The sequence below is a fragment of the Linepithema humile genome, chromosome 5, assembly GCF_040581485.1.
Source record: "Linepithema humile isolate Giens D197 chromosome 5, Lhum_UNIL_v1.0, whole genome shotgun sequence".
NCBI classification, from domain to species: domain Eukaryota; kingdom Metazoa; phylum Arthropoda; class Insecta; order Hymenoptera; family Formicidae; genus Linepithema; species Linepithema humile.
In genome coordinates, this window is record NC_090132.1 from 28,931,109 (window position 1) to 28,953,366 (window position 22,258).

Genomic DNA, 22,258 nt, shown 5'->3' on the forward strand with positions numbered 1-22,258 from the left:
AGGGAGAGAAAAGATTTTAAAAGCTCTGTAATTCAAATAAATTCTCCAAACGTACTTATCGCGACATCATAATGCCAAGCATGCGCCGTTCAATCTGAATAACATGGAAGTAAGCACTGTTTGGAGGAACCGTTGCATTAACCCAATTTTACCATAAGTGCTATTTTTAAAGCTTTGTCATTCTCATTGATCGATACATCACTCGTACTATTCGCTCGCATTCCTTTTCACGAACTGTTTTTCTCTCGAGAATCTCATTTAAGAACTCCTACTTTAACTTTCCGGGCGTTGTTTAATATTTCTTAAAAATATCGCGATAAATTTCAAGTATCAGCGCGATGATTTTGTTCCTCCGAGCAGAAAACTCCGAGTCATGGCGGAAACAGTAGTTGCAAGGAGCGCGAGTTGAAATAACGCATCAATCTTTCTCAAAACTGCACAGAAAACTTTGAGTTCGTTTTGTCAAGGTATCACCAGGTGGTTAAACTAAAAGCCAATTTTGCGGGGCAAGTTTCTTTATTCAGCGTCGTCAAGGTAGAACAAGGTAAATTATAGGGGCGGTTACATTTTATCGCGGCCATCTAAAAATGTTATTACGCGTTGGATTACACGATTTAATGATAATATTCAGGCTTTGCCGCGGCTCGCTGATTTTCCACGGTAACCATCGGTTCTCATGGGCTTTCCGAGCCTCGATAGTTTTCATAATTTCAAATAATAGGAAAGTTCGACAACGCTGAAGGGAAACTTCTCACAATTCAATTTGCTCCTATTGATTCTCGAGTCTTGGACGTTTGCGCGGAAACGTCGTTCAAACTCGAGAGAAGGACTACGTTTCAATCGTCGATCAGAATATTTGTTTATTCGAACGTTTCATCAGGATTCCGTGATAGTTTCGAACAATCTTATCTTCCATTCTTTCGCGGAGAACCACGCTAATCTTTCAATTTATCACTTGCAAACTAAGATAACGTTTTTTTTTTTTTTTTTTAAGCTCTCTAGTAAATTTTCATATCGAAGAACTTATATTAAAAGACACCCTCATTGAATTTCGATATTTAATAAATTTTACTCTTGTGTAAAATATATTCTATTACAATAAGAAAATTATGACAAATATTTATAATCACCTATTCTTTTAACAATATTTCTTTTGTTTATTAAACAATTCGCGCTGTTTCCCGAACTTGTGTCTCAATGATATATGGATAAATATAATATGTGCATAGATATGATTGTAGAGACAATTATTCACAATTATTTTATTGATTCAGAGTTTTGGAGAGTAAAGTTGTGCGTATAAAAACACTTTGGTCGCCTATACTTATGCGTGATAAAAGTGGGAAAATGAGGCATGTTCTAATTAATCAGGGAGGGACGCGAGAACGCGATTACGGTGGCAATAATTAGGAATTAATGCCAGCTGCTTCCGATCGATATCAAGAGCCTGCCGACGCAGGAGAAGCGGTGCACATTTGCATTTAAAGCAGCCTGCTCTCCTAGACATTGATATATCCCTGTCTATATCGTGGCTGAAATCGACTTTATTTATAGCCGCGAGACGCATAGACGGTTTCGCACGCGCCTCCGGAGGGAGAGGATGAAGTACGAGAGATCCTTTCTAATTTAAACTCGGAAACCTTATTTCGATGCAAAACCGCGGCCATCACTGCGACTTGTAAAAGCTGGTTACTGCACGTACCATACCGCGCGACTGTCGAAAGTATACTCGTTCTCGCGGGTAACGGCGAGCTTAACGATTCGGGTATACAACCGAGAGCGAAGCCATTCGACTTAATAGCGCTGAGAATTATGATCCTTTCGTTAGGCATTGAAATCCTGATGCTCTATCTAACCGGCACTATCCTGTTCGAATTCTCCTTAGCTTGTATCACAAATAGGAGAGAGTCTAATATTCGGCGAATTTTTCTTTAGCAACAAATGATAATTTCTATAACCGACGAATTCTCTTTTTTTTTTTTTTAGACAAAAGTCTGAGGTTTCAAAATTCCAATGGTTAACAGTTTTTAACAATTTTTGAAATTTCAATAATATTGGATAACTTTAGTACACGTGCTCACACACGTGCTATAATTATTATTCGGGACATCGGGAATTACGGCGTATTGACATATCTATCTGAATCGAGCTTCTTTGCGAGCGCGTCTGACCCGAGCTGCTCCTTCGCTACTTAAGCGACGCTATATCGCGGCCGACTGCAAACGTCCATTTACTACTTACCGTGGGCGTACCGCGCATCCGACCATGCATCGTGCCCTCCCCACTATTTAATCACGACAAATCCATTAGGAAGTACCGTGATTGTCCATTGACTAGTTATCGGCCGCAATGACGGATTCGCATGGTAGATCGCTCATCGTGCACGGGCACTTATTAGCGGCGTTCCCGGGTTAATGCGATTATCTGTTGATCTGCGGTTAACTGCTGAATGCTGATTGAAAGACTATGCCTCGCTCGTATTACCGGCAAGCCACATACGCTCGCGAATCGCCAAGGGGATTATTATCCGTGCGCGATATGATGGATTCTGTGATGTAAACTGTCTGAGAAAGTGCTGTTAGCGTGCTTATTGCAATAGTTTGATGGATAACGCGAGATTCAATTTTACTTATTAAATAAGGTACGCAGTGCTGCTTCCTGTAATTACTTACTACTTAACTTTATTGAGTGCTATCTGCACAATGTAAAATACGTTAAGACAATTCGAGTAGGATAATTATTTTTTGTATATTGTTAAGGGAGATTCAATTTTCAATTGATGAAATAATTCAAAAGCCAAATGATCCAAAAATAATAATAAAAATATCAGATGCTTAAAGTATACATTGCAAAATTTAAATGTCTTATTAATGAAATTTATAATCACATACGCTCCGAAATTTGTTTATCGATGATGATAAAAGAAGCAGCTTTGCGTGTTTTCCGATCTTTCAGCTTTCGCACACGTGACACGCGAGAGCTGTAATATCTGAGTTGAATTTCTTTCATGCTATCACGAAGAAAGTTCGTTTTAAACGTTACTCTGGGGAGACATTCCTGGTAGAAACGCACAGTCGCCTGAGGCGAAGAAATAAAAATTATCATCATCATATGTGGATACCGCCATGAAATGACCTGTCACACGAACACTTCGTCTTTGCATTATTATTTCTTTTACTACGCTGGGGTCGCTTTTATAGTCGACCTCTCTGTAATACTTTGTTTCCTTTATACGACGCGATTTCCATATTGCAATCGTTTTTGCAGAGATGTATGCTGTTTTCTCGGTTTATCGACATTTCGCTGAAACAATAGTTTTGAGATTATTTCAACGATATAAAATTAGTTTCTCCAAAAGATATTTTTTTTACCTACAGAAGTGGAGCATTAATGTTTATATTTGTTATATATTTAAAAATGATAATGTGAAATTTATGTAGAGATAAAATTATGAAAATACGACACTTTACATAAATAATTCTATAAACACAAAAAGGAATATTAACATAATTATATTTATTTATCTCATTGAAACTATATAATTATTATCTGATTACTTTATATACAATTTTAATATTTGATACTAATTTTCTACACAATTTTTAATGCACTTTGCAAATATCTTTGCGTTGTTTTTATAATAAGAAAAAAATTAAGAAGAAAGAACGATAAGAAACAGATTCGGATGTCGGGCGCAAATCTTTTTATATCTTTATATTAGATAACATCATTCTTACTATTGTCACTGCTATCATAATTATTGTTTGTGAACTTAATACTGCAATAACTTTCTGATGAAAATATGTCATCCTGTAAAAACAAGAAACATATTACACTGCAATCGTCGCGCGCGTGGACAGCATTTAAATGCTCGGTCCGAGTTCACGTCTCTTTCGCGCTTTTCTCATAGAAACTTAGTTCATAAAGTGCAACGCGATTAACTGGTGCTATCAACGTGACCAGAACGTTTCTGTCTCAAAGGCGACGCGGGAAAACGCGAGGAACAACGGCGACGTCCCGGCTATAATGCGAGCTCAACGTATTTCCCCGACGCCCAACTTCCGCCAGAACGGACGACCGATGTCCGGAGGTGGGCGCATTTCTCTACAACTTGGTAATTGGCTTAGGACAGGACCTTCAACTCGCGAATTTCTCTCGTGGAACCGTCGTGGTAACACGTGTACCATACTCGGCCGGAAATAATTGTAGTCCTGAAACATTTGCAGGGAAAGATCGTACGAATTACAACAAATGGAAATTCGACGAATTCTCCAACATTCCTAATATTTATGAATTAAGCTTCTAACAAAACTGTGCTGACGATAGCTTTGTCAGTTCTATTTCTCTAAAAAGAAGCACTATTTAGCGTTAAGAATCAAGCGTTTTTTTTTTTTGTATCCTTTTTTTACGCTGAAATTAACTCGTTACTCGTTCACGATAATTAATTAAGGAAGAAAGGGATTGTTTAATCCTCCATCGAAGACGGGGTCACGATGTTTCTCCGCGCTTCAGAAATCGGCTGAAAATATATTTTCGCCTGGAGATTCTTCGTGCAGAACTTTTGCAGGAGTTTCGAGTCGTAAAAGCTCTCGATGTCGGTGATGTTGTGATGAACCGCGGCCTCGGTTTTTGTCAGCAGTAAGGAATTCCAAGGCGCCCATTCGTGCTCGCGTCGGAAGCGAGTCAGCCGCAGCCCGTCGAGGTCGTCGCACTCGGAGATGCCAGATCTGCCGTGCCAGACTTCGTTTACCAAACGGCAGACGACCTTGGCCCCGACCACGAAGGCTAAACTGCCGTAACAACCCATTTTGGCTTCAAAGCGTCTAATTTCCCGCAGCATTCTCTCGTAAGGTTCATATACCGCACAAGGACCTCTTCGAGTTCGCATAGACATGCAGTAGACGCAGGAAGAGGACCGCAGACGCCGTTCACGGGGAAATTTCTCCAAAGGCAGGAACCTGCCGCAGGTTCTGCAGAGTCGCGTGATGCTGGCGTCCGACCAGTCGAATCGATGCACGTTCTCTTCGAGATCGCCTGAAAAGAAACGATTAATTGATGTTTAAGGACTATGAAAGTTTTTCTTCCAAAATTGCTCAATAATTTTAATTACCGACATTCTTCTTTTGTCATTTATAGCGCTAAAATATCAGCTAATTAGTTTATGCGGTTTTTTTTGTTAAATTTATTATCAAAACAATCGCGTGAACTTTGTTATCTGATACAGAAGAACAGATTTAAAAGTTTAAAGTCTCTCGTTTTACAAACTTTATGACATGCAATAACGCTTCTCTGATATTAAAATTGAAAGTTGCGTAACAAGCGATGAATAAGCATTTGATTTTTTATACTTTTTTAGGTAAACTCTTAAATTATTTACTATTTTGGTGAACTAATAAACAAAAGGGAGTTAAAGACCTTGTAGAGCGTTGCGCGCCAGCTTAAGGAAGCTTAGCTTCAGTCGATTCCTAAGCCAGTTGAGTCTGCTCGTGTCCACGCGGCACATCAAGAGATCCAGCTCTTGATCGACCAGATAAACGAGCTCGTGCGACTGGCTGCACGTGTGCATACTGGCGATACGTTTCAAGCCGCGCAGTAAATCGACCCGTTCTAAAACGGACAGATTTTCGTTAGCCAGCGAAGCGTAGACATCTCTGTGCTGGCGAGCCCGTTGCACGCGCAGAGTGTCGACGAGGATCGGCCGGCCCTGACTGTCCTGCCAGACGACCGGTCTGGATAATTCGTCCAGTAGTCGGCATCGCTTTCTTTCGCGACATTTGAGCCGCAGGACGGTCCTCATGGAGTCTATGGAGCGCAGCAATTCGACCTCCTTCGACAGAATCAAACCGCAGGCGGCGACCCTCGAGGGCCCGAGGAGTGTGCGACTCGCTCGCTCGGTCTCGAGGATTCGCCAGCGGTCGAGGAGATTGTAGAGCGACTCGAAGTCCGAGCTCGTACGTGGCGGACAGCGATTCAGTATCACGAAATCCGTGCGGCTGTAGGTGGACAGCAGCGCCTGAGAATGTCCGGCGTGCTCGATCACGTCCACCTCATCATGTTGGGAAACGTTAGCCACTTGAAGTGCGTTTGCTCTGGCCGCTGCTCTGGCTCGATAAGCCCTGTCGATGGATTCAAGCCGGTTTATTGGTTTGAATTGATTGATCGCGGCGATATACGTGGCGTTATTCATCTTATCGAAGTATATTTTCACAAGAGAGTTGATCACTCGCGCAAATAAATTAACAAGATAAGCATTTTCTCTCTTATTTAATCTCACGTCATTTTTAGTTTAACGAAAATTTAATTCAAACAATAGTTGCGCGACAATTCTTTCCAGTGTGAAATTGCACACTTACTTGCAACATCTCATTTATCGCGAAGTCCGCGCTAACATTTCTGTATTTTAACGATGCTATCGAGAATTCGCATTACCTGTAACATTTCTGTATTTTAACGATGCTATCGAGAATCTTGCTGTTATCTAGACAAGATAACGACTCGACTTCTTCAGCCGGCGTCTCGAAGGGGGAAGAAACTCCGGGCGCGATAATTTTGTCGCGCGGATCCGGCAAAAACTGCACTTGCACCGCCTGGTCGTGAGCGACATCGGTGGCCGCGTCCACCACCGCAACGGTTTGCGTGATCCTGCTTCTCGTCATCCTGCCGCTGGGTGTCTGCGTGCAAGCATTATGATAGATCAAGCCGGTAACGGTGTTCTTCCATCCGCCGAGAAACGGCTTTGTCTTTGGATCATGCCCCAGTATCCCCGCAACGACCGCCATGGTGGATCGTCGACTGTCCCATGGGATCTAACTGTCTGCGCTTACAAGGAAAAGGTTTCAGTGAGGCACGGAAGGACAATATCTGCGTTTAACAAAAAATAAATTGCGCGTCGCAAAAAATTCCGAGTGAAAAAGGATCGAGCGCGTAAGACGTCTTGAAATTTTTTTGACGTATATTTTTCGATTATAAAATATACGAAGCAAAAAATTGTGTAACAATTCGGTAACAATTCTCTGTTTTCGAGTTACAGCGCAGTGTAAATTAATGATGAAATGTATATAGTAATTGGAGATTCCTTGAATAATATCATTTTATAATTATAAACTTAAACACGTGATGCTGTAATTATGTAAATTATATATTTCAAAAGAGTCATATTGACATAAAGAATGTATATTATAATATTCAACATTCATTTTATGATGCTGCAAAAATTTTATACTTTTATCAATTTTTCAAATTAGAACAAAATTTAATTATGAAATTAATTAACTTTTTATTGAATTTTCTCGGAAATTATCTGATAATAATTCAGCGCGAATGCTCTCGAAAATTATTTTTGAAATGTATTTGCAAAAATTAATTTTCAAGATGGCAAATTAATTTATGCATTGAAAGTAAGAATGTACCTTCTTAATACAAGAGAGTTCGCCAAATGTCTTAATAATCCATTTGTGACATTTCACTTTTAAAATCATATAATCCTTATCCTGTTATGTCCACAAGTCGACAATATCGTTGCGGAAAAAAATATGTATCACAGAAAAAGAACTTTCGAAAAACAAAAACAAATTTTTTTCTCGCGAAAAATAAAATACTCTGAATATTCATATTTGCCATATATTAAATGATAGAGAGCGCCAAATATTTTTCTAATAGAAAAATTAATTTACGTTTCGACTTGTTTGTACCAAATTCTTTCCGCATTGACCGAACCAATTGTATTGTCCGCGAAAGAATGTGTGCGACGTGAAAACTGCGTCAGCTATTTTACAATGCTCTATTTTCTTCTTCCAGGTTGGATGTAACTGTTCGCGATCCTTTATCTTCGGCATTGCCATCGTGACATGGCGGTGGCCCATCCCACAGGACTTAAGCGCCTACATCCAAGAAAAAACGCCAGGTTCAGGTCGAGGAAGTGGAAGGATAACTGCCGCGGCGACCTGCCGCTGGGATAACGGTAATACCCGGCAGTAAAGGAAATTACTATTCTCTCGGTTTAAAGGATCTCGACAGCAAGGTAGGTGGAAACTGCGCGCTGGCTAACGCTTTGCACTTTTGCGCGAGCTTTGTGGCGCCGCAAAGAATATATCGGCACGCATTTGCGTTGTGTGCGAGATCGAATAGGATAACCATAACTGATCGCGTGCATGAATTCGAATAAATTTACTTCGACTATGTTAATGCAATTGTGAAAATAATTGCGAAATTGCAATATGAAATTGTTGGAATGTTATAGGAGGGCAATTTTTACTCGAACTTTATGGCCGGACAGAATCAATGTTCGTAAATGAAATGTATATTATTATTGCATATTCAAGCAAGAGTTTTTCATTAAACGGGTTTTAATTAAATTCAACTAAATTTATGCAGCAAGCGTACAGATTACTGCCAATAATTATGAGTGATCGTATGTGTGATTTAAATCGTTTATTATTCAGGTGGATTTTACTGGAAAAATCTAATGTTTCATGTTTTTCGAAAGATTATCTAGATTTGATATCATTTGTATTTCGAATCATTTATATTCATATCATCTGATATCGAACGAAACTCCAACTACTATATAGCACGCATATCGTCCTTGGATCGCATTCCCTAATCTATATTTATGTATTTATACGGCACCATATATACACGGAAGAAATATTATATTTTCGAAATAAATGAGATAAAACGAGATGTATATTTTATATATTATATATATTTTTTATGCTGCTTGACGTCACGTGTTAACTTTCTTTGAACCGATTGGTTTCGCTGATCTATTATTCGAATTATTCGACAAACACATGAATTTATAGATCTCCAGATTCGCAGAGCGTTCACTTTCCAGACATTTGAATTTATAGATCTCTTATTCTCCACAGATGCTTTGCACCGCGATATCTTCTCTGACCTCGAAATTTTTTTCTCTCGTTCAAATGCTCAGCAGATAAATCTCTTTCTTAAAACCTAGAATTTAATCTTTTCAACGCTGAATATTTATTTGGTCTGTGAGGGAAATCCCGTGAATTGTTCATGATTTTTCTCACCGTGAAAAACTATAAATTTACATGCGATATCCATTGCCGTTCTTCATCACTTCCGTTCCTTTCACATCTCTTATCAATGTCTACTGCTCTTTGATTCTCCGGGTGGTTTGACGCGGCGCGAAAAGGAACACCGCGATACGAAGATCTCAGAATGCGCGAACGCGTCTTATTTAGATCCTTTTCCCGCTTTTATCGCGCGATGAAACAAGAAAACACTTTCAGAAACCTCGGCGAGGCTGCCGAGGGTAGTCAAAGAAGGCTCGACCCGAGAGAGGTAACTTTTGTCGAAATAATGCTCCCGGCGGATAGCATGCGCGGCGACATTTTGCGGATAATAATTATGAAAGATGTTAATTCTGCGGAGATGAAAGGGAGCCACGAACGGAGGGAGGATAATGGCGAACACTTGCGCGAAATAACACCGACATGCCCGCGTAACGGGGACCAGCCGCGGGACTACTTTCCCGACAATGTGCCGCGGCACAACATACTTTTCTATGTATTGTAAATTACACGCGAGATGCCGGAACGGAAGGACGTGGAAAGGCGGAAAAGGTGTTGCTAAGAGACGGCACGCCGTGAGCGCGGCGAAACTTTCCGCGAGATCACGCCGCTCCAGAAACGGAGAAGGTTGCGTTATATTTATGCAAAAGGAAGGATATTGGAAAAGGGGGAGAGGGGGGGGAGGATTTTAAGTTGGATATAAATGGGCGCAAAAGTTCGTCACGACACCTTCCTCTTCTGGTTGCTAGCGAAAGTTACCGAGCGCGCGCCCTCGAAGGACATATTTCGCCGCTAAACTCCGCGACAAATATGAATAAGACGAGCGAGATTAATGATCGCGATAAATGAAGGTGTTGAACCATTTGGTCGGGCGATATAAATTACTTAAGAATTGTCAACTTCCGGATGCTTATTCGCGTAAGTTTTATTAGAGTTTGTACTTTTGCCGGACAAGGCGAAACGTCTTTTCTTTCTTAGAAAAGATACTAATGGAATGAATTGCCGGTGGCTTTAACAATTGTATTATGCACAATTGTTAAAGCCGTTGGTGATCCAATTTGAGGGATAGGATTTAAATTGCGCGCAATTTTCTTGCTGCTAACTTCAGAATTGTTTTTTATTTACAGCTGTCACCTAGACAGCTGGCAAATTAATCATAGAGCACTATACGATTCAACAACGCATAAATATTGTGAAAATTTATTACGGAAATTCGTGTTCAATAGCGATTGCGAAAAGAAAACTTCGGTCACTTTTTGAGCGGAAGAATGTGCCCACTGAATGTGCAATTCGTCGTCTAATTAAAAAATTCGAAGAAACTGGTATTGTTATTAATAAACCAAGGGTTCAGTATCGACGTAGTGGGCGGTCAGATGAAAATATTGCTTTGGTGAGTGCAAGTGTAAATGAAGAACCAAGCACTTCGATTCGTCGCCGCGCACAGCAATTGGATCTTTCATAGATGCTGACTAATTTTTTTTTTTGATGAAATCAATGATTTGGATTTGGAGAATCCAACAGGACGGCGCAACGTGTCACACAGCACGCGAAACAATGACTCTATTGTCCACCAAATTTCCTGGTTGTGTTATTTCTCGCAACGGTGACATTAATTGGCCTCCAAGATCTTGCGATTTAACACCATTGGATTATTTTCTTTGGGGTTATTTAAAGGAAAGGGTTTATGTCAACAAACCAGCAACGATTCCAGAGTTGAAAGACAACATTCGACGTGTTATCGCTGAGACAGGAGCTGGATTATGTGAACGCGCAATGGAAAATTTCGAGAAAGGAATGGTGTCATGTCAGCGGAGTCGAGGAGGGCATCTGGCCGATATTGTGTTCCACACATAATTGCCAAGTCTATATTTTCCATTTGTAGTAATAGAATTCTAATTCTAAAATAATTGTGCGTTTTATTTATATTTCAAATCCTATCCCTCAAATTGGATCACCCTGTAGTTTCCAATGGACGATCTTTTGTTCGATATCTTTTTTGAACAAAGCATAAAAGCCACATTACAGATTACTTTAATGTATTTCGATCCATTTTAGCCATTTTCACTATTTCGTAAAAAAAATTAAGAGCGAAATATTCTATATTTAAGATTTATGGATATTGCGGCTTATATTAATGTTACTTTGATTTATTTTGATTACTTATTGTAAAAACATCAGGAGTGAAATATTTTATACTGATTTTATAAAAATTTAATTTAAATATTAATAAATCTGTCAAAAGTTATGAAACAAACATTATTGACGGTAATTCTGAGATTTTTATTCGTAAAATGCCTGGCTACACAAATATTTTAAGGGTGGCGAGAAAAAAGGTCTGGTGAGGGATTCTGATGGAAAGCTGAATTTTATGAAGTACGGCAGTGTGCCCACATTGGTATAATCGATGGAACGGGAAATGGTTTCGTATTATGAAGGTTAATGCTTCTTTAACAATCTGACCAGCCATTTCTTTTTCTTTTTACACCGCAGCTGTTTAAAAGTAAAAAAAAAAGGATCTAATGACTATTGGAAATCGTTTTACACATAATAACGTGTCAACGTAATGGCGCAATTTTGCTATCACAGCGATAAAATAAATAAATAAATAAATCGATCGATTTGTGTTTTGCTTGTGAGAATAATCTCATAGCAACAAAGAGGTTTTCATGAAAACGAGCGAACAGCGAACAGAGCGCACAAGAAATAATGTAAAAATAGCAAATACAAAGAAAAAGAGCACTTGTTTTGCGTTTTTATAAGAGCACGTTCCTAATTGGACGCTCGAGAGCGTCAATGATAATTGGAGACTCCGGAATATTACGAATAATCGTCGAATTTAATTGCCGCAGTGCAATTACTTGGAGCACATAAATATTGATGCGTCATATTTTTGTCGATATTGCTGCGGTTATTATTACAAAGGACATCTGTTCACGATTTCTTGATAGAACTAAAATTGAATAAAATCGAGATTCAAAATAAATATAATTTGCTTTAAGAGAGAAAATTGATCAGGACTTACCGAGAATAACTTGAAGCACTTTGTCGTCGTGAAACACGAATATTTTGTTAATTATGTTCATGATTTTAAAATCTCATGCTGGATGCACAATCTTAAAATATTTACCCGTAACGATTTAATAATTATAATATGTCTTTTATGATTCTTTTATTAAACTTTATGATTTTTATTAAAATTTTGATTATGCCGATTATAAATCGGAGACTTTTATTGCGAAACGATTGCATTTCACGAAAGATTGAACGATTTAAACGTATTAAATTGAATTGACGTGCAAAGTAGCGCGCATCGTCGATCAAATTTTGACACTTGCAGTTTAAAGGGATGAGTAGGTCGCGTCGAAGAGTAGCTTTTAATGCAACGTAGGTACTTCCATATGCGAGACTCCGCAGCGCAGTGCCTGAAAGCCTTAAATCCTACGTTGCCAGTGGCAACGTGCTTGGTCGATCGGTCAAAAGCCCTTTCTTGTCCATTATTTTCCGATTTTGTGTTCCACGGCTCAAAAGCCTTCGCGACGGATATGAATTCAGACCGGTGTGGCGAGCATTATGCGCCGCGGGGGTAGAGAATTTTCGACGGCGTTCATACATCTCCGCTTTCAGAGTTTTCTGCAAGATACGTATATAACACTTCGGAGCCAAAACATGTACTTTAAAATCTCAAGTGTATCGTGTTTGATACGCATTCGATATGTGGATGCCGAACGCTTTGTTAGGTTTTTCTTTCGTGTTCCATTTCCGAAAAAGAAACACATTGAAATTAACATTAAGTTAAACTTAAATTCCAAAACAATATTCTTTCAGTGATAAATTTTTGACGGGAAATATACAGATTTGTCTTAAATGAGTTAATATGCAAACTTATTTGAAAGCTCGGAGACTTTTACTTTTTTTTTTTTTTTTTTTTTAATTTTCGTTCGAACGAATTGCACATAAATCAATTCGGATTATCCGTCCTACTCGCGATCAATTAAGGGCGGCGCGGCCGATATTTGCAATGCAAGTATAAGCCAGATTGTGTTACGGCGATAAAGTGATACGATAGCGAACAGCGCCGGCACCGGAACAGCCAACAATTTATATCCCGTTACGCAATAGCTTTTACAGTGCAAAAACCGCTGCTATCGCCATCGGCGTACGTTCCTTACGTAAAAGCTTTCACTATCGCCGGTTGCATCCGAGCAATATCGCCCGGAACAACGTTGCATATACGACGATGTATAACTCTTTCTGCTATTTCTCTGGGGTTTTGAACAATATGCATCGACGATTCAGAAAAATTCTTAAGTAAAGAGTATGAACTCTAAAGTGTGTGAATTACGTACAAGAATGTACTCAAGCGTAATACTGCGGAGTTTATTTCTGTATCTCTTTCGTGCATCGTAAATATTTATTTATTTGTAATATTTAGTACAAATATCAATCATTTAGTAACATATTATTTTACGTAAGCCTTGATAATTTATATTGTTTATCAACAAAGAATATTGGAATCAATTTTGATAACATACGGATTTTTTTTCACCATCTAAAATCATATATTTTTTTACAATAACAACCAGATCTCTTATTGATTGTTATCGATAACGGGATTTCTCAGTTGTTTTTACGATTAAAATCCACAATCTAATTTCATAACGCACTCAAAATTGGCTCGAACAAAAATATCGGCGCAATATGATGTTACTTCTATTGTACACAATTCTCATGCATTTACATAAAGAATACAAGAGAATATAAGAGCATAAATTTTGTTGCAGATGAAACAAAATTGCTACTTTTTAATTCAGTAATATTACGTGAGAAATATTGATTTTCAATCAACTTTTAGATTGACCGCAATAGAGTTGTGAAAAATTTCTTCAATTTTTTTCAGCGGCTTTTATTTCATTTAGTTTATTTCTTTCTCTCTTTATAAGCTTATATGCGAACAAACCGTGCATTTTATTCGGACAATATTTGCACGAACAAAATACAATGAAATCCGATTGCAATGCGAATGAATAAAATTTTTATGTAACGTATGTTTATTAAATATCCGATCGACACAATGGAGCCGCGTCAATATGTAATTTGTAATAGCAATTATTTGATACATCAAAATTAAATTCATTGAAAAATTTGTTACTGAAAGATTTACACGGAGTTTATTATCACAAAACGCGATGTAATAAAATCTGTCATAATTCATTTTTTTTAGATGGCTCACAATTCTTCACGGTTAATCATTGCGTTCCACTTTTTGAATCGCGGAGAAGCGGCAGGATTCCCGGAAATCTTTTTCAAAAATAATCAACTGCCTGAAAATATCCGAGACATAAGATTGAAACGGGAAATGCTTAAAAACTTCAATCTCTAAAAGCCACTTAAATATTCGAGAAATGTGCGTTTAAATAAATGCATAGAAGCATTGTTTACGTACTTGAAATGATTTTTTGCAATCTGATGCGCTAAATTGATCTTTTCTATCAAATGTTCCGAGTACACTGTGGCGAGATCCTCAATGCGATAGTGTATATCAGCTTCATCCTTCGTCAGAAGAATGCAATTCCAAGGCGCCCATTCGACGTCTTTCTGATATCTGACTAATCTCAGGTGAAAAAGATCGTTATCTTTACTGACTACCGATCGACCGTGCCAAATGTGGTTGATCAAATGATAGATATCGTGCTCTTGCATCGTAAATGCCAAAGCGAGAGTGGAACCGCGACGTTCTTCTTCAGCTCGCACACAATTTAATATGAACATGTAGAGATCATAATCCACGTGCGCAATATTGCGTCGACTTAGAGAGCTACAGCCTTAAACAGAGATATTTGGCTAATTATTCTTTAAACAAAAAAAGGATTGATCAAAATTGAAAAGCAAATGTGATGCAGAAGAAAACAGTTGGTTTTTCGAAAATTGGAAAATACAGTTTTCTAATTGTTTTTCATTGTACGCAACGTGATTATATTTTTAAAAAATTAATGGAAATTAAACCAACAAGAATTATATAAAATTACAAATTTTTATTTAAAAAATTAATTAATCAACTAAGAAGGAATATGTGTGAATTAGTTGTAATTATCGAAAAAAATAATACTCATATTACACTCACTCGTGCAAACGGAGAGTCTCTTCATTTTGGTATGCGATAAAAATCTGCGATAGGGAAGTAATTTTGAACAACTCCGACAAAATTTTGTCCTTGTCTCTAACGGTTCCCGCAATATATGATCTTTAACTTTTTCGTCGACGCATACACAACCGCAAATACCATACACTCTCACAAAATCTAAATACGTGTCTGCAATAGAATATATTTATTATATTGCCTCTGAAAGCGCGTAAAAATGGCGCTGCAAAACATAAAGCATACGTTACAAAAAAAGTGATAAACAAAAATCCTAGAAAATTTCAAATTTGATTTGACTTCAATCCTAAGTAAACTTTATATTAAATAAAATTTATGAATAAATCTCTTTTTTCTTCTTTTTTTTATTTTAGTTATATTAATTGTCGGCAAAATTTAAAAATACTGTTTTAAAATTCACATATTGTTGATAAAGGCTATTATATATCATGAAAAAATTCAATCGTAGCATCTTTTCTATTTTTATTAATTATTAGTAATAATATATATTATTTGAGAATATTGACAAGTCTTATATCTTACGCATTATTCTTTCGTTTAGACAACTGAGCGATAAGCCCTTAATCTCTCGATTCAATAATGCAATCTCTTGATCCAGTAGAGACTCCAATTCAAAAGCCTCGAAACAATTGTGCACTTTGAGCGAGTTTTTTAACGTTATCAATAATTTCATTCGTTCTTCCGAACTGACGTCGTAATTGCTCAATGCGTCATATAGTCCTTTAAACTCTCGAGCCTTTTGAATTTTCGTAGTGATCATCTCCACAGGTATGCCTTTGTAACCCTTCCATCTTATCGACCTGCAGTTCCACGTCAGAAATCTGAGAGCTCTCTGTTTCCTGTATGAATTCTTAATCGCCTGTTTATGTTTGTCGATGCAATTGAACATCTCCACCGTTTTCTCCAGAATTCTGTAATTCTCGGCGCACTGTCCGCTCTTGAACAATCGCGATTTTATGTCCGTTAAACGATCGGATCTCCATCTTTCTATCAAGCTGTAGAGCATGTCAAAATCCGCTCTCGATCGCGGATATGTTTGGCGAAGAATGTTCCGTTTATGTCGCATTCTGTGAGAAAGGATACAATACGCGATTTTATGGCGGCGTAATATATGCAAGTTCCGGAGTAAAGCTGCCAACATGCTGCTCGCAGAAAGTGTGCGCAAAGTGTGTATGCGAGATAGAAAATCTTCTATATAGAAAAAAATCACTACGCTCATGTCCTTGAAACCGTAGACACTTTTTCTTACGACACGCTTTTTTGTCTACGACATTTTTCAAAATATCTACCCTCGATAGAGTAACCCAAATCCGCTGCAAGCTTTCTTATCAATGTACAGCAAGATATTTTTGTAACAAAATTTATTCTTTATATAATTTCGAGTAAACTATCATGTTAACAAAATTTAGGATTTATTATTCTAAAGATGTTTAAAAATAAATGTACATTTTTCTATCAAAAGTAAAAAAGTTTCAAAAGAATATAAGCGGGTACTGCTAAACATATAACATCTATGATAAACAATATAGCTTTTAAGAAGAAAAACAGCATATAATTATTTGGCAATCTGAAATAGCACAAAAATAATTATTTCAATTAGGAATTATTTCTCAAAGTTAGATAGTACTTTATCGTTATATTTTATTCATAAACTCCCCAGTAAAACGGAGGAAAACATTAGAACACTGATTATCATGATTGAAAATAATTAGCTGTATTACTTGTCCGCCACGGTCTTTTCTTCTTCGTCTTTCTTACATTTTTCGAGCTTTTCGCGATAAATTCGTGCGCATTCCTTCACGTGTTTCCTCATCCTATATGCCTGGTAATTTCTTTGAATTATACGTGCATATTCATCTAACTTAAGACGCAATTCCGCGTATGTCTCATAAGGTTTCGCAGTCATATACTTATCCGCCTCGTTAGGTATGTAACAGTCGGCTCTATTTTACAATGCAAAACTTTTAATTGCAATTTTGCGCATTTTTTTCGTCATTAAATAATCATCATTATAATTTGTAATACGCGGATGTATTTATGTATTCAATACCGCCACATTTGTGTTGCATGATAACGCAATGGTTGCGTTGCTTCATTCTTCGTTTGTACACATTGCACCGCTCTGCTGCATGTATTTTCCAATAACACTCGCTTTGGCGACGGTTTCGTCTGGGAAGCTGCATCAACATATTCTATTCTCGTAATCTTGTGTCGCAGAAAAGACTTAAAAAATCTTTCGTTTTCTGTTTTACATCTTTCGTTTTCTGCTTCCGATAAAAGAACCATTTTAAAGAACTCTTAAATCGTCCTTTTCTAGCGTTAGTAAATTTTGCATATAAATCTTTTGATTTTTTCTAGATAATTATTTTCAGATGACAATTTTAATCGTGTATACATTATTTACCGAAAACTTCAGATGTGATGTGACATAATCAGAAAGGGAAAAAATAAATCATTGTTCATACGTGATTGGCAGCAAAATCGCACAAGAAATTAATTGTCATTTCGTACTAATTTATGAATAAAAAATAAAACAGAAAAAATTTCAGACTTGAATTTGAGAAATGAAACTAATATTACAATAAGATTATAGATGATAAATCGCGAACATTTGTATGTTCTAAGATAGTATGCGAGAAAAAAATGCTTATATATATTTCAGACTATCACTTTTTATATTGCATAAACATATTTACAGCTCACATCAACGTGTAATTCTTAAATCTAATACAATCATTCATAATATTCATTTTATATCTCTGGTCTTAATGTAGATACGATTTGTAGTTTTAACTTATGTACAAATATCATTTCCTTCCAGCGTACAAGTTATACATAAATTGCAGCAAAGCATTTCTTAACTTTAAAATTTACAATTGTGCTCGAACGACGGAAGGAAATGCATGGAATAAGGAGATCATTTAAAAGCGTCTGAATGAAGATAAAAAGTTGAATTAAAGGGAGATAATTTTCCGTAAAAGTAAAATTAAAATAAATAACATGCTCTTTATATTGTGGGAAATGATTGATACAAATATATAATTTAGATTAATTTAATCAGAGGAAAATGACGATGACAAGAAAAATCGAAGAGTGGTGGTTCTTTCGAATCCTTTTTGTGTCCGTCAGCTAACAACTTTAGCACCACGAAATTCGTCTTTGCTACTTTCAACAAATTATTGATCTGTGAAACAGAAAAATTAGATGGTAAAGATAACGCTATAAAGCAGTTTCATATTAAGCTGAGCTGGTATTTTTGAATGAACTTACTTCATTTTCCATTAAACTATTTGATGAATAAAGCAATAACGCGCGCTCCAACATATTTCTAGCTTGATGAAAATGTCGACAACCAGCCACGTACTGCATTTCACTAGTGACTTTTTCCTGCAAAAGTAAAAATTATAATTTATTTATGTGAAATATTAAAAGCAATATTTATAATGCAATCTTGAAACTATTCACTATATTTTAATAGGTGTAAAGTTAGCACAGAATTAAACTTACATTTCTTTTATGCATTTGGGCATTTGTCATATCTAAAAATTCTTGATAATGAACAGGCGGTGGCGTCAACAAGGATGAAAACGGCAATAATCTGTGCTCATATCTTACTCGCTCAGAATCAAATTGAATCTCTGGAAGAGGAATTTTTCCGTCCATGCGAAAACCGACTAAAGCCTGAAAATTTCACGAAAATTATTTCACATGTACCAAATATTTCCGAACTGCGTATAATTAGTATGTTATTTACTTTATAATATCCGCCGCATATATTTTGCAATGCCTGATACATCAATATTTCCAGACTGTATGGTCTCGGCGTCGATTTCTTCTTCTTATTTTTAGAACTCTTCTTGCCGCCTCTACCCTTATGCGTATCATTGTGTACATCCTGCTCCATCAAGAACGTATCAGCCCGCGTAATTGCAGATACGAGCCAACCGTACAGAAATTCGTACAAATACCAAAAGATGTAATGGTATTCATGTACCGAATATAATTCAAGCTCAAAGCCACTTAATAGATACATAACCATCACACGTAGCGTATGGTACAAAATCCAGGTACCGAAACAGGCCAAATGAGGCCTTGGCGTATCACTTTTCAACGATAGAGTATGTAAATATCCATCAACTCTCTCCGCCTAAAATATGTGCCATAGTGTTTATATTATCATTAAATATTTCATTGTAAATGGAATTACTAATACTTTATATAAGATTCCTTTTTTTCAAGCTAAATAGAATGTGTAAAAAGGCAAATATTATAAATATAACAAAAAAAAAAAAAAAAATTTAGAAAATAATTAAAAATGCGAGAGACAGGTGGATTCTTACTTCATCTTGTAGTGTAGCAAAATCTTCCAATAAATGTGCCAACTTGTCCCTTTGTCTCGCTCTATTATGTCCACTGAGTTGCAATAGGCTTCCGAACAAACTGACACAATGTGACAGAAAGCTATCGACGTACTCCTTGGCTTGGTGATTTTGAAGTAACGTGCTCTTTGGCATTAACACAGGCGGTGCGATAAAATTTCGCGCTGCGTCTCTCAGCACATCGGCGAAATTATGCACACCAAACACGCGGTTAGTGGCAGGCAAGTAAACAATTTGCAACATAGACCTAGACAATATGCATGGACTCTGACGCGAAAATTCTAAGAAAAAATCCTAAAAGGAAATTCCTTTACTTCATATATACATATGAGTCTCGTATCAATAAAGAATGATAATTCTTCGCTAATTACCAAAGCCGCATGAAATCCGACATGATTCGTGATTTTTGTAACCATTTTGAACCTGTTTATCAGCTCCAGTAAATATTCCAAGGCATCTATTCTTGGTTTAATTTTGGTATACCGAGGGAACGTTGGTGGTAACAATCTTTGATTTACCATGGGATCAAATCCCATGATATTTGGATGATTAGCTGTAATTAAGAATAAAAAATTATATCTTTTCCTGATAAATAAAATCATTTCAACAATGTACAATATTTTCTAAGTGCTATATACTTACAAACTTCATCAGCTTTTTCTCCGCGAGCCACCGTTAAGATCATAATGTGAAGCATATCGGAACAATTTGATAACAATCTTTGACAATCACTTAAATTTTGTTGCAACTGCTGCTTCCGGCCCATTAGCATTAACACTTGATAAAACATTTTGGTAAATCGAATTCTCGCATAAAGTGCTATTCCATCATTATACTGCAAATAAATAACAGTAGTAACAAATTATATAAATAAATATGTCAAAGAAAAACATAAGAAAGGTAGATTAAAAATATTGTCATTAAATTTAAAAAATATATATTCGAAAACTTGTGGATTAAATAAGAAACGAATTATAAGATTCTCACCTCTTTCTCAGATTCAACATCGACAAGTTTTATCCTGCTTTTCCGATGCAATTCTTCTTCCACTTCTCGTAACATGGATATCGTTTTCTGTTCAGTAATATCTTGCTGTAATCTGTAGCCATAGGTAACACTTTGAAAATCTTCTTCCTCAAATACTAAAGCTTTGTTAATACAGTCCTTGATTATCTCTATTATCTTGTACACTGCATAACAAAAGGTCTTCAAAGGCTTGTCCAGTATTTGCGCGGGTTGATGCAAGTACAAGTTCGTGAAAACAGTTTGCGCAAGACTGTGACCTTCTAACCAAGACACTATACATGCGTATGTAGAATCTATTATCCCTATAATTTCAGCTGGTGTAAAGTTATCTAGTTTGATTGTTCCTGAATCGACTGCTTGGGTGAAGGTGCAAGGTTTGTTGTTCCCTCGATTGCACAACATGCCCGCATCCATTTTTGGATCCATCATCTCAATAGCAGACATGGCTTCGAATAATCCAAATAGTTCATCATGTAACAGTTCTCCCAGCTCCAATTCTAGATGCAGAGAAACATTCCAGTACATTTCAGAAAGCAATGAAAGAAATGTTGATTATCATTACTTTGATTCTGAATATGCTAATGAAAAAATCTATTATGAATATGGTAATTCTATTCTTAATTTAAATTTTGCTCATAACATTTTCTTTTTTTTCTTGTATTAATATTTAACTGTCACCGTTCACACATTAGAATCTAATGTACTTAAATTTTAGAGACTAAAAAATATATATGAGATATTTAAAAAGTAAAACAAAAACAAAAAAGTAAAATAAAATAATTCAATGTGACATCAAATAATCAATAAAAATTAAAATTGGAGCAATTTATGAACAACTCATTGATTTTATAAAGTAAAACAGTAAAGCTGGGAAATTAATCAAAGTAAAATAAAGTTTTAAGCATCAAGTATTGAATTATTAAACATAAATCCTGTTTGACATTTTAGGAATTGTTAAAAGAAATTTTAATATTAACAGAAGCATTAGCAGGATTTCTTTTTGCACTTTTTAAATTTGATTTTTTTCTCTTTCTCTGAAAATACATCTATCTTGAATATAAAAAAGTCTCAAAGACATTGCAAAATTTGTACAGGAAAGGAAACAGAAAGTGTGGGACATGAGAAGCAAGGATGATCGAAAGTAATGATCAGTCGATTAGCCGAATACCTGTGATCGCCTCAAAGAACTCTTGAGTGATGTCCACCCAATTGTGTGTGACTTGGTCGAATCTACACAGTAAAAATAATACGGCAAGTTAAAAAATACCGCCCTACGAAATGCAAGCGAGCAGTGCAATTAGGTTAAATTGCACTGAGCACTGCAACGACGACAGTCGCGGCATCGCGAGCGATCACCACGTTCGTCATTCGCGAATAATTCGTAAACAATGCTCGCCACCACAATTTACGTGCGTTGAAACTTACGACGAATCTTTATCCTCGTTCATATCAATCGAATTCTGATCCTCCACCATGGTCGCCATTATTGTGGACGATTATTTTGTCACTTCTTCACAGGAATGCCTCCGCTGACCGTCACGTCGAAAATCCCTAGATAGTACTATATGAAACATTGAAGCTGACCATAAATGTAAAAAATAACAAGACTAATGCAACGACATTTATATTGAAAGATTCACACTGCGTCTTATTCTGAT

At 36.6% G+C, this 22,258-nt stretch overlaps 3 protein-coding genes and 1 long non-coding RNA gene across 4 annotated transcripts in view; 1 reads left to right on the forward strand and 3 right to left on the reverse strand.

Moving 5' to 3' along the window:
* Nucleotides 1-8,376, forward strand: part of LOC137000252 (uncharacterized) — a 71,211-nt gene extending 62,835 nt beyond the window's left edge. Inside the window, exon 3 of the long non-coding RNA XR_010890537.1 lies at nt 7,798-8,376. This is a non-coding gene — a long non-coding RNA (uncharacterized lncRNA). The remainder of the gene's footprint in view (nt 1-7,797) is intronic.
* On the reverse strand, nt 1,643-12,828 carry LOC105678092 (IQ motif and ubiquitin-like domain-containing protein). Its single transcript, XM_012377132.2, has 4 exons — nt 12,061-12,828; nt 6,430-6,814; nt 5,416-6,116; nt 1,643-5,034 (listed from the first exon to the last, which is right to left on the reverse strand). Exons 2-4 carry the CDS (start codon nt 6,777-6,779, stop codon nt 4,466-4,468), a joined length of 1,620 nt encoding a protein of 539 aa, XP_012232555.2. The 5' UTR covers nt 6,780-6,814; nt 12,061-12,828; the 3' UTR covers nt 1,643-4,465.
* Nucleotides 12,829-12,946: 118 nt separating this feature from the next.
* On the reverse strand, nt 12,947-18,116 carry LOC105678091 (IQ motif and ubiquitin-like domain-containing protein). Its single transcript, XM_012377130.2, has 6 exons — nt 17,246-18,116; nt 16,917-17,138; nt 15,718-16,262; nt 15,160-15,348; nt 14,482-14,860; nt 12,947-14,359 (listed from the first exon to the last, which is right to left on the reverse strand). Exons 1-6 carry the CDS (start codon nt 17,479-17,481, stop codon nt 14,281-14,283), a joined length of 1,650 nt encoding a protein of 549 aa, XP_012232553.2. The 5' UTR covers nt 17,482-18,116; the 3' UTR covers nt 12,947-14,280.
* Nucleotides 18,117-18,232: 116 nt separating this feature from the next.
* On the reverse strand, nt 18,233-22,179 carry Naa35 (N-alpha-acetyltransferase 35). Its single transcript, XM_012377135.2, has 10 exons — nt 22,026-22,179; nt 21,769-21,830; nt 20,562-21,097; nt 20,217-20,409; nt 19,946-20,127; nt 19,536-19,868; nt 18,950-19,342; nt 18,703-18,876; nt 18,466-18,582; nt 18,233-18,379 (listed from the first exon to the last, which is right to left on the reverse strand). Exons 1-10 carry the CDS (start codon nt 22,082-22,084, stop codon nt 18,239-18,241), a joined length of 2,190 nt encoding a protein of 729 aa, XP_012232558.1. The 5' UTR covers nt 22,085-22,179; the 3' UTR covers nt 18,233-18,238.
* Nucleotides 22,180-22,258: the final 79 nt, after the last annotated feature.

Coding starts and splice junctions, on each gene's coding strand:
- LOC105678092 (XM_012377132.2), bottom strand. CDS start 6,779: ATGGCGGTCGTTGCGGGGATACTGGGGCATGATCCAAAGACAAAGCCG. Junction 6,117..6,429: donor AAAATACAGAAATGTTACAG/GTAATGCGAATT, acceptor ATCCATCGACAG/GGCTTATCGAGCCAGAGCAG. Junction 5,035..5,415: donor GGCGCGCAACGCTCTACAAG/GTCTTTAACTCC, acceptor GTTTCTTTTCAG/GCGATCTCGAAGAGAACGTG.
- LOC105678091 (XM_012377130.2), bottom strand. CDS start 17,481: ATGGTTCTTTTATCGGAAGCAGAAAACGAAAGATGTAAAACAGAAAAC. Junction 17,139..17,245: donor CATGCAACACAAATGTGGCG/GTATTGAATACA, acceptor ATTGTAAAATAG/AGCCGACTGTTACATACCTA. Junction 16,263..16,916: donor GAAAAGACCGTGGCGGACAA/GTAATACAGCTA, acceptor CCTTTCTCACAG/AATGCGACATAAACGGAACA.
- Naa35 (XM_012377135.2), bottom strand. CDS start 22,084: ATGGCGACCATGGTGGAGGATCAGAATTCGATTGATATGAACGAGGAT. Junction 21,831..22,025: donor AACGAGGATAAAGATTCGTC/GTAAGTTTCAAC, acceptor TTTACTGTGTAG/ATTCGACCAAGTCACACACA. Junction 20,410..20,561: donor ATGTTGAATCTGAGAAAGAG/GTGAGAATCTTA, acceptor ATTTATTTGCAG/TATAATGATGGAATAGCACT.